Source organism: Montipora foliosa, chromosome 11, assembly GCF_036669935.1.
Source record: "Montipora foliosa isolate CH-2021 chromosome 11, ASM3666993v2, whole genome shotgun sequence".
NCBI lineage: Eukaryota > Metazoa > Cnidaria > Anthozoa > Scleractinia > Acroporidae > Montipora > Montipora foliosa.
Genome location: NC_090879.1, coordinates 28,656,915 through 28,669,203, shown reverse-complemented (window position 1 = coordinate 28,669,203; position 12,289 = coordinate 28,656,915). Strand labels below are relative to the sequence as shown.

The 12,289-nt window shown below is 40.8% G+C and overlaps 1 protein-coding gene across 1 annotated transcript in view; it reads right to left on the bottom strand.

Moving 5' to 3' along the window:
- Positions 1–2,603: 2,603 nt before the first annotated feature.
- Positions 2,604–12,289, bottom strand: part of LOC137975561 (uncharacterized) — a 17,185-nt gene continuing 7,499 nt past the window's right edge. The window contains exons 2-5 of the mRNA XM_068822675.1: positions 10,791–10,826; positions 9,429–9,704; positions 8,996–9,072; positions 2,604–3,150 (exon numbers count right to left, since the gene is read on the bottom strand). Of these exons, the coding sequence (XP_068678776.1) occupies positions 2,977–3,150; positions 8,996–9,072; positions 9,429–9,693 (516 nt within the window). The 5' untranslated portion in view covers positions 9,694–9,704; positions 10,791–10,826 and the 3' untranslated portion in view covers positions 2,604–2,976. The remainder of the gene's footprint in view (positions 3,151–8,995; positions 9,073–9,428; positions 9,705–10,790; positions 10,827–12,289) is intronic.

The window sequence follows — 12,289 nt, the reverse complement described above, 5'->3', positions numbered from 1 at the left end:
GGCCTTTCTCTCGTTTGAATTCTAGAACAAAGACCAAGTCGCGTCAAAAAGACATCAGAACACAAGATGCAGGAGAAATAAGTTTATTTCTTTTTTAGCTACAACAAAAAAATGTAATTTAAAATTGGCGTAGTCATTGATTATGAAGTGCATTCGTTGGGAGAACTTTGGAGGTTTGAATCAGACTTAATAGAGGTTTGAATCACTACTGAGACAAGCCGAGTTGGGAGGCTTGTGGAATGTGTCTAACAGAGGAAAGAGGTGATGACAGCACAAGAACCAAATTTGTGAAAATCTGGATTCTGTTAAAATTGACAGAGAGAAAATTACTAAAAATGTGTCCCTTGCCATCGACTCACGAGTTGCGCGACCGTCATCTGCGCATCTGACGTATCAACCGAGATGCGTATGCACGTATGACGTAATTCAAGATGGCGCTGAAAAAGCAGACGAACGCCAACTTGGCAAAGGGTAAGGACATCAGTAAAAGAAGAAAAGGAGAAGAAAAAAGCAAAAGAAAAGAGACCTCTGCGAGCACGGAAGCGTATATCAAGATTTTACCAAAACCAGTGGGTAGAATAACCATAACATCTTTGCATGAAAAGCAACTCCTTCGAAGCAGTCTCTTATCCTTTCTTGAGCGAAATTTCCCGTTCTTTTATAATGTTCAGATACGCAAGAGCTTTTGACATTCCGGCCTTCTTTGATGGTTGATATACGCGGTTAATTTCTCTTTCCTATACTTAAGGGACGGAGGTCTTAAGTGAGATTTGATTGACGTGTTCTTGTCATCAGCCTATCAGAAATTTCCGTCTGCTCAGAGACGAAAGCATTCAAAAAACCCAAGTTTTCGGGCAGGCGGTATTTCACAGAGTGCTTCCCCATTCTTCGCGCGGCTTTACCTCTCGTTAATTTGCCTCTCGCGCAAACAATACTTCCAGCTACGCCGTTTGCCCACCTCTTTCAACATTTGCTGGGTTTGAGCGTGCACACTAATCGGTCTCACAATGACGTATCCACGTGACTATCCATGTTCATATAGGCTTTTTCCGTTATATTAAAATTCAGCTTGAAAAAGAGGTTTAGCAGACAAAGACAAAGGAACGTGGATGATAAGCAAATATTTTTCACATTGATTCCAACGTGTTTCTGTTGTCTTTGCCCTCACTGGCTCACTATCAAACTGAATATTTGATATTTCGAAAATGGCCTATTCATAGTAAGAACTGCGACTGCAGCCTGGGACTGAATACAGGGTTGAATCAAATGTTGATGATGTGTTGACACCGTTTTCCCACCTCAGCAGTCAACATCGTTCAACAAAGTCGAACGGATAAATGTTGAAGCCGGTTTGCCCGGGCCTTACAGCGGGTCTCAGTGCACACAACCACAAGAAAATCGTGAAAACGGGACTTCCCGCTGTTTTCCAGTATACATCTTGCTGTAGATGAAGAAATGCCGTGGTCAGTAGCGAGAGGGTTCAGAGTTTGCCTCCTTAGGAAAAGTACGTTTTTAATTGGGGAGGGGGGGGGGGGGGGGGTGGGGATGGGCCGGGGCTTCGGAGGTTTTACAAATTGGGGAGGGTCAAACTTGTTTTATTCTCAACCTCTGGAGGGTAATAGTTTTTTTTGGAAAGGAAAAAATTACTCCATGTCGCTTCTATTTTGTATATACAAGCAAAGCTACCAGTCGAGATTAATCTAAATTATTTTACAGGTGTCGAAAAATTTACTTATCAAAAAATTATCTTCTCCCAACTAACATAATTGTCTCTCTCGACCCGTGCACGCTTTCATTTCGCCCATATTCTGATGTTTCCGCGCGGGGTTCTGGTATAAAATCAGTCTCCGGTGAGGATTCGTCACTTAAGCTACTCGAACTTGAACCGACAACTCGATCTACTACATCACTATATTCGCCCTTTGGGTTCGGGAACCACCCTAGGTCTTCATCTTTCCACTTCTCTGTACTTGTGCTTTCACTTGTTTTCGCAGCCGATGTGCCATCAACTGAGTCAGAGGAGTAGCGGGCATCCTCTTTAGAATGGCGAGTCGGCAAACAGCCACAATAGCCACAAGTTGCTCCATCAGACCTCATGAAATCCTCGCATTCACCACAAGCACATTTCCCTCTCTCTATTCCTCGTACATCCTTGCCCATTTTCAAGTTTTCACCGTACAATCACACGCCACGCAATAGACCTAATCGGCTAACTCAATGTTGTACCCAATTCAAACCCAATGGGAATAAAACGTTTTGTTCCAGGTATTTCCATATCATTTATATATAAATGCTACATTATTGGGTACAACATTGAGTTAGCCGATTAGGTCTATTAACTACTTTGTGCGCAGATGAACGCGGTTACATGAGTAACACTTCCAGTTTGTTATTTTCACTTCCGGTTATTTTTGTCTTGGATAGGTTGAAGGGGGGTGGGGGAGGGTCAGATGTTTTTTTGTTTGGGTATATTGGAAGGGTCATGCATTAATCCATTCCAGGAAGTGGGAGGGCTACGACTTTTTTCGCAAAAAAATTCTAAATTATTCCCCCCCCCCCCCCCCATTAAAAAACGTGCCTTCCTTTAGGGGTAAATCATTTGTTTTATTTTGAGAGCGGTGTACACATTAAATCAAATAATTAGTGATGTACGGTTTCTTACAAAAAGCGCATTTCTTTAACACTCAGTTCATCAGTATTGCAACACTACTGCTTCTTACATCAAAGAACTAAAGTTACTCACAACGTAAAATTTAAGATACCTACTTTACCATACAATACTCAGGCTGGTTACATTTTTTATCACTTTAATCTTGTGACAAAGATGATAGAAAGGTGTGCAATAACAATACAGTTAATTAGCTAAAGACGATTGAGTAGAGTTTCCATCAATCAATCAATCAATCAATCATTTATTTAAACACGAAGGAGGGGGATAAAGGACTCGTTCAAAATACGAACTTGTAACGTCCATTACTACATTGGTCTCCCAGTTAATTGATGCATGCAAAGAAACATCATGCATATAAACAGTGCAAACGCTACTTCGGTTCCTTGATGATAAGGACGACTTCCACAGGCTGATGACTCCTGGATCGGATATGGGAGCAATGTTTCGGCTAATTCCTCAATTGATGGAGACGTTGAATTCTGTTCAAGAAAAGGGAAAACAAAATGATTCTATAAATGTCAGTATAATTTCAGCTTTTTTTCCTCGATCAACTAAGGTTGCCATTTGTTTAAAGTGTTTTTTCCCTATTGAATGGTAAGTACTTTGTGACAAAGAATTTTCATGAAATCTGGATCAGTACATACAATACTTGGTACTGGTAAGAGGCAACTAGTAAGCTGTCCTCCAAATTAATGGCTTCATACAAGGAAATAACATAGATATTCGCTCCATAAATTCTTCAAGTCTCGGATAGCAAGGGTCCCCGCCATGGCTGCTGACTCCTCAATAGAATATGGAGGTAATAATGTTTCGGTTTGTCCCCTGCCTAAAGTTGTTTTAAAAATGAAACAAGAGACATCAGACTCTACAGCTCTCTACCAACAATTTCCTTGGAACGAGGTGCACGCATAGTTAGTCTTATTGCTGGTAACTGAGCCTTTTTGCTAATCAAAAAAAGCCGAAACTGCTACCATGTTGTTGACTTGTTTTGATTCGACGACATTTTTGCAAAACTTCGTACTAAAATGACGACGGCATCACGTTTTTCCCGCCAAAATGACGCTGTTATGTCTTAATCATGACATTTACTATGTCTTCCAAAAGCTGATCGTGGTCTTTATTACCCAAGATGCCTTAGGCACCGTTTCGTGATAGCATACATGACATCTCCCCTTTTTTTTTTTTTTTTTTTTTTTTTTTTTTGTAGGACTAGACTTAGGTTACATGTTCGTAAGGCTTTCGAATAAAGCACCTATGAAACTGACGAAATAGTCGAAAGAGAAATAAACAAAACTTTGAAAAAAAAAATGTTCAAACTCATTGTTCATAGTCTTTGAGGTATGTAGGCTGCTTGACCAGTCGACCGGAACGAGTGCGCATTGTTGGTTTTAGTCCCTGATCAGACATCACGCCTGTTTCGCGGAGTCTACCATGATGGTTAGTGCGGGAACATGTTGGCGAACTCGCTTGACCAGCTCGTGAATTTTCTTCTGACTCATTGTTTAGTGACCGTGATACCTTGCTCGTATTCAGATGTCTCCTATTTCTCCTGTACTTCTGACCCTCGGGTGTCTGGACGACATATGACCTGGGCGTGTGATACTTGTTGACCACTGTTGCTTGGACCCATTTCTTATCTTGCTTGAGAGCCACCTTGTCACCTTTGGCTAGAGGCGGCAATTCTTTGCGACAGTGCTTATCGTAGTAGAACTTCTCTCTCTCTTTGATCTTCTGAAGGTGCTGCTTAATTTCTGGGGCTCCTTGTGGCTTTAGAAGCTCAGCATTAGTTAGAAGAGAGGTTCTGAGTCTGCGGCCCATAAGAATTTGAGCGGGAGACAAGCCTATTCCATCCAAGGGAGTGTTTCTGTAATTCAGTAAGGCCTTGTAGGGATCTTGTACTTTCTTTAGGAGGTTCTCAATGGTTTGCACAGCTCTTTCAGCTTCACCGTTGGATTGCGGATATAGGGGGCTTGACGTGGTGTGCAAAAAACCGTAACTCCTGCTAAGCTCTTTAAATGCTGAACTCGCGTACTGGGGACCATTGTCACTGATAAGTTCATCAGGAATGCCATACCTGGCAAATTGACTCTTCAGGTGACAGATAACATTGTTACTGGTTAGGTCATCTAGCTTTGCAACTTCTATCCACTTCGAATAATAGTCAACGCTTAGCAAATAATGAATACCATTGAACTCGAACAGGTCACTTCCGATTCTAGACCATGGTCTGTCTGGGGGATCTCGAATTATCATTGGCTCCCTGGCCTGAGCCTTTTGGAACTGGCTACATACAGAACACTTGGACACATTATCTTCAATCTGGGAGGACATTCCTGGCCAAAATAAAATGTCTCTTGCACGCTGTTTGCATTTCACGATACCTTGATGTGATTCATGTATGAGAGCGAGCATTTCTTTCCTCATACTCTGGGGAACTATCAGCTTCTGAGCTTTAAACAAGAGACCATCAATGGTGGAAATTTCATCTCTGTGGCACCAATATTCATGGACATTTCTGGGTAATTCCTCCTTGTTTGCTGGCCATCCATTCAGGACTACTTTGCTTAATTCTTGCATGGTTGCATCCTGTGCAGTGGCATTCTGGAACTCGGCGTACTTCTCGGGCGAAATGGGAAAGTGCGCAGTCAGGTGAACTTCATTCACTTCGAGGTCTGGAATGAGAGTTTCTGTAGACTCATGCAGGTAGGATCTACTCAAGGCATCAGCGACAGAAAGTTCTGAACCTGGGAGGTATTTTACTTTCAAGTCATACCGTTGCAGGGTCAACATCATTTTCTGCAATCTCAGTGGTGCTTGATGCAAAGGCTTACTTAGGATGTACTGCAAGGGCTTGTGGTCTGATTCGACTTGGGTTGGTCTTCCATATATGAACTGATGAAACTTCTGTGTGCCATACACAATTGCAAGGGTTTCTTTTTCGATTTGGGCATATCGCTCTTGTGCTGGAGTCAGGGCTCTTGACGCGTATGCTAAGGGTTTTCCATCTTGTAGGAGGACTGCACCCAACCCTTTGGAACTTGCATCAACTGATAGGGTTAGTGGCTTGCTTGGATCATAGTACCCAAGTACTGGTGCTGAAGAAGCCATCTCTTTAAGTTTCTGAAAGCTTGCTTCTTGCTCTTGGTCCCAATGCCAGGCAACGTCCTTCTCTAGTAACTTTCTGAGTGGTGCACTAACTGTAGCCCTGTTGGGCATAAACTTTCCAAGATACTGAATAAATCCAAGGAATGTTTTAAGTTCCTTAGTGTTCTCAGGGTGTTTCATTGCTTGTACTGCCCGTGTCTTTTCAGGATCTGGTTTCAATCCCTCTTTGCTTAGGACATGGCCAACATAGGGAACTTCTTCTTGTTTGATTTGGCATTTCTTGGCATTGAATTTGAGGTTGACTTCTCGAGCTCGGTCTAACACTTGCTTTAATCTGGCATCATGCTCTGCATCATCTTTTCCCCATATTAGGAGGTCATCTACTATCACTTTCACACCCTCTATATCAGCAAACAGGTCATACATGCAGTTCTGAAACACCTCGGGAGCCGACTTTATGCCAAATGGCAGCCTGGTGAAACGGTATCTTCCAAACGGCGTGTTGAACGTGCATAGCTTTGAGCTTTCTTCATCTAACTTCACTTGCCAATATCCTGATGTGGCATCTAAAACTGAAAATACTTTGGCTGGTGGCATGTCAGCAACAACTTCTTCTATTGTTGTCATTGGGAAATGCTCCCTTCTAATAGCCTGATTTAAATCTCAAATACGAATACGAATTTTGTTTGGTTTCACAACAGCAACCATGCTGTTCACCCAGTCACTAGGTTCCGTGTGCTTAACAACTACACCTGCTTTCTCCATACGGTCGAGCTCATCTTTGATCTTCCCTCTGAGGGATACGGGTACCTTTCTGGGAGGATGAACTACTGGAGGAACGCTTGGATCTAACTTGATTGAGTGCTCTCCAGGAAGACATCCAAGGCCTTGGAACAAATCTGGGTATTCATCAAAGATGCTTTGACCCATATCAGTCGGAAACTTTGGAATGCTGTGTTGCTGAAGTGAGTTTATTCTGGCAAGTAGACCCATATCCTTGCAGGTTTGGGCACCCAGTTGCAGGGGCTTCAACATCAACTACATGGAATTTCACATGAAAAACTTTACTCTTGTATTCACAAGGCAAGGTCACTACCCCTTTGGTATTAATCTGATGACCCGAATATGACTTAAGCTTAGCTTGGCTCTTTTTAAAGTGGCATTCAATGTCAAGGGACTGTATAACTTTGTAAGAAACGACATTGACTTTTGCTCCAGTGTCTAACTGAAACTTGATAGTTTTGCTTCCAATGCTTAGGTCTTCATACCATTCACCCATATCTACAGTGTTAACTGAAGTGATGCATCCAACAAAGAACTCATCATCACTGTGTTCATCTTCAGTTACATGGTGTATTTGCTTCTTAATTGTGGTCTTAGACTGACATACTCTGGCAAAATGGTTTAACTTTTGGCATTTTTTACATCGCTTGCCTTGTGCTGGGCATTTTTCTTTGTCATGCTGATAACCACATCTGCTGCAATCTTTGTGCATGAATTTCTCTCTGCTGGATTTTGTTTTTTGGTAGTTCCTTTGTTTTACTTTATTTACACTGTTAATGCCTGGATTCTCAGCTGCCATGGATTTCAATTGCGCTTTTGACATTTCGTCCGTTCTGGCAATGTCAATTGCTTTTTCAAGAGTAAGCTCTGAACCTTCCTGAATTAACTTTTCTCTTGTTTTGGTAGAATGACAGCCAATAACCACTCTATCTCTAACCATTTCATCAGGGTCAGTATAACCACAATCTTTCACAAGCAACTTCAAATCAGTGAGAAATTGTTCAAATGACTCACCCTCTCGTTGAATCTTTTGGTGGAACTTGTATCTTGCAAATACCTTATTGGATTTTGGTTTCACATACTCTTCGTACTTTGCATAATATGTGTCGAGCTTCTTCGCTTCTTCTACAGTGAGTTCCCACGTATTGTATATGTCACGACCTTTGTCTCCAATCCAAATCATCAGGTAATTACATTTTTCTTCTTCGCTTTTTCGCTTCAGAGGCCCTCCAAACGTAACCTCGCAGTGTTGCTTGAATGCTTTCCACGCGGTCGGTAAATCTCCACTCGTCCAATCCATCTTTGGAGTGCTGCCCGCAGAAATTCCTTCCATTTTTGTTGATTTCGTTCTCACAATGTTAAGCGAATCGACCTTTAGGCTTTGTGGATTCTTTAGTGGCTGTATTTCACCTATTATTCTGACACCATGTTATGTCTTAATCATGACATTTACTATGTCTTCCAAAAACTCCTCGTGGTCTTTATTACCCAAGATGCCTTAGGCACCGTTTCGTGATAGCATACATGACAGACGCTGGTTTGCGCGCGCTCACTGCTGCCTTATGAGAAAATCTTGTACTCGTAGTCGTTCTCGTACTAGAATCTAAAGCTCTCTAATAATTAATATAATTACTAGATACTTAAAAGGATCATCACAGTTAGATAAGCAAGTTACACAATACAAGCTTGAACGGGACTCGAACCCATGACCATGCAACTGCACTGCACTTGTTCTGCCAGCTGAGCTATTTAACAACTAGACCCGTGGCCCTTGAGGGCGAAGGGTCTAATTGTTTTAGTATCACCCAACTAGTCGGACAGAAAAGGCAATAATAAAGTTAGCAAATGCAAGTTAAAGAAATATTTATTTGGGAATAAAACGAAAGAAAGCGTCACGCTTTTCGCTACTCGAGGACTGTTAGTAATAGTCCTCTAGTAGCGTAGCCAATCAAAATGCAGGATTTCCATTAGTCCACTAGTTGGGCTAGGTTGGTGATACTAAATTATGTTAGTTACTGTACTTGCGAAGGTAGTCCAAAGAATAGGGTTCCTTATATTGTCCACATCTAAAGCAACTCTTATTCTCTGATTACTGGCTTCACTGGCTAAACTGGTCATGCAGCCATTGACTCCATGAACACCTGTAATCTCTATGAAGTTAACAATTATGTAAAATTACATGCTAATCGTTAGATATTTTAAGAAGCTCATCTAGTGTTATCAGAATGTGTTACTTATTTTCTGATCAATCCATACTGAGGTAGTGACTGAGAAAGTCTAATGTTTCGACTTGTTCCCGAAAACGGGAACAAGCCGAAACATTGCACTCGCCCAATCGTCATCCCGTTCCTTTGAAGACGTAAGGCAGGCAATCATATAATCTGTTTAAAGTAGATAGATAGTAACAGTGGTTGTTTCTGTGTCATATGCATATACCTCTTCAGGCTCACGAGTGGTGGTCTGAGGAGATGGCCAGTCATCATTATGGTTTATCTCTTCATTCTTTCTTTTGCCTGATAATAAGAAAACTCAGTTTCATTAATTGAACAGTTTTAAACGGAACATGCACTTTTAATTGTCTACCACTACACAAGTATCTTGAAGCTCAATGGCAGAGATCAAGTGTTCGAATACTGTTAAAAAGTCTCGGATTTTCCTTCTAGTGTACGAGTACCCTAAACAACCTGAATTAAATTTGTACACGCTCTCTCATCAGCATTTATAAATTGTAAAGTTTAAGGTGACTCCTCGTTAATAGCAACCATAATCTCTTGGAAAGAGTGGAAACATTCCCTTTAATCCTCTGTTCTAGATTCAAGGCAAATGCAACCCATTAGACATAAAGCATAGAGACAACTAAGTTGACTACCTTTATTGATTATAGAAATTGCTTTTTCATTTCCAGTTACTTGCAAGGCCAGAAGAAGATCCTCCAATGGTACTTCTTGATGAGCAAGATCATTTAGTAACGAGTGAGCCGAGGAAGGCTTCTGCCTAATCTCTTCCACATCTTCTGGCGAATAGAGGGAAGAAAACCCTTTCGTCATCAGTTTTTCCCAATTAATTGTGGTCTCCTTTTCCAAAACGAAGCAAAGTTCGTCAAATGTCTCGTACGGAAGATCGGTTATACGCATTTTCTCTTTACCTGAAAAAAAAAACCCATAATTTTTTATTGATTTAGGGCACTGTTTAATTGCTCTGAACTTACAACTGCTTCTTGGGTAAGGTTATCCGTTTTGTGTGTGAAAATAACGGGGACATATTTACTCCGGACAACTACCCCGAAACGAATCTTTATGATTTCTTTACCTCTACTGTGGCAGTGAGGTACTCATTTTAGTTGCTGATCCAATTTGATTTAGAGGCTTCACAGCTTCTTTGTTACCTTTAATTTGCAGTTTCTTTGTATAGTATGATCTCTAAGAAAGGGGGATTATTTGAAATCCTGCACTGCTCTTTTTGGACTTGGGTATATGTATCTCAGGAAGCCATGGGCTAAAGAAACACAATACAATCACATGTAATAAATCCTTCACTGACTAACAAGAAGTCACATCGCTTCATTTTGCTTACAAAACAGAACAATCGACCTGTTGGCATTTCATTCCCGCGATAAGTTTAACAAATAGATTCCATGTTGCCGTGCGTCTGTTCAGTAATAGATCACAGATGACGTCAAAATGTGGTAAGAACAAAAAAGTGGCCCAAGAGGCGATAGCCGAGTGTGTCACTGATGTTCTTACCACATTTTGACGTCTTCTGTGATCTATTACTGAACAGACCCACGGCTACATGGAATCTATTTGTTTTATATAATAAAGAATTAAACTTTATTCGCATAAAAGCTGATGGTGACGTCACTCGTGCGTCTGTCCTCTAATAGATCATAGGCAAGAACCAATCAAAATCCGTGAATAACTTGGGTTATTATATAAAGAGATTTCTTTCTTTTTTTCCAAACTTAAAACTGTATATAAACAGCATTTCTGAGCGTTTCATTCCTAGTAATTTATAAGGAGGGGGCAGGTCTCCTTGATGATTTGCGTCAAAGGCACTTGCTATCGGTCTTCCAACGAAAAATAACCCGCTACGATACTTTCATTATCAAACCCGGTACTTTGAAAAGCTATCGAAAACCCTCAACTATAATGGACATGGTGTTCGCGCATATAATGGCCTTAATGGTAAAAAAGAATACATATACCTTCGGATTGAAATATCCTATACTCACCTTTTGAAATGAGAGATGACAAGATCTTTTAAACCACTAAAACAAAAACGAAGATAAAATTCACAGGTTACATACAACTTAACATCTGAAACCATGGTTTTGGAGCAGGAACCTGTTCACTGCTCTTCACAAAAAAAATGTTGCTGTCTACTGGGAGAGTTAGAACGTAGCTACTTCAGTCAGGGGCCCCCATTAGGGCAGGTTTAGAAAAAAAGGACACAACAAGCTTATAAGAAAACAATAGTGACGGTTCTGTAGCAGCTTTACATTGGTCTCCCAATGAAATTAGCGCAGGTAGAGATGTACTGAACTGGTATCTCCTCACTAAGAATACCGTCGTTTACAGTCCAGTAAGCCATTGACGTTTTTTTTGGCCATTATGTATTGACCTGTATTAACTAAGAGTAACGTTAAAATTCAGTCTTGCAATGTAACAAAGCGTTTAACACTATCACAACTGTCTCCTCACAGTCATCTTTGAAACTCCTCACAAGAACTATTAACTAGCAGTTCTCATTGAGAAGTGAGTGCTGCCGTTAAAGGTGTTTTTGAATGCAAATGCGACAATGAGAATTTCAAAAAAAATAGAACTTATTTTATTTGCAAAATGACAGGGTTACAAGTATCACGGTTCTTTGAGTATAATATTTAATAATAAGTAACTATTGGTGTGGCTATGGCTTCTGTTGGGATTATGCTTGTACTAATTGCTAAAAGTGGAAAAGAAATATATTGGTTAAAGAATAACACTGTCTAACGCAACATGTAATAATAAGGGCTTTTTAATTGATTCTTAGAACGACTACTGACACTTTCTTTGGTCTATCTAGCGCAACGTGGAAATAAATAAACTAAATACTTGGTGTAACAACAGTCACTGTGGTGTAAGAACAGTTACTACATGTGTAACGGCAATAACAGGTTCATGAACTGGTCGTTAGAACAATTAGTGACAGCGACACTGTGTAACGCAACGTGTAATAGACTATTTTTTTCGTCTAACAATATTATTCGAAGCCTTTTAATCATGATGGAAATTGGCATCGGGTACCATTTGGCTTAACTGCAGAATACCCCGCCACTCGAACTATATTCCACGTAGCCGGCTACGCGGTACGCGGTACCCAGAAATAGGAATGCACAATACTGTAGAATACCCCGCCACTTGGACTAATTTCCAAATGAACTAAATTTCAAAATGGCGCAGCGATGTTATATGTGCTGGCTACGCGGTACGCGGTACGCCGTGACTTTCCTCGTTCTTAAAGCGTCAAACCCTAAGTAATTCCACAGACAAGAGACTGTGGAACTGTGGACTCGGAAGAACGTTACATAAACAAATGATTTCAAAATGGCGCAGCAATGTTATTTGTGCTGGCTACAAGGTACGCGGCACGCTGTGATAGCACTCGTTTACTGATTAACTCTAAGCGCTCGTTTCAGTATTAGGCCTATAAGCACTCTTTTAACATTTTAGCTTTCATTTTACGGTTCGGGTA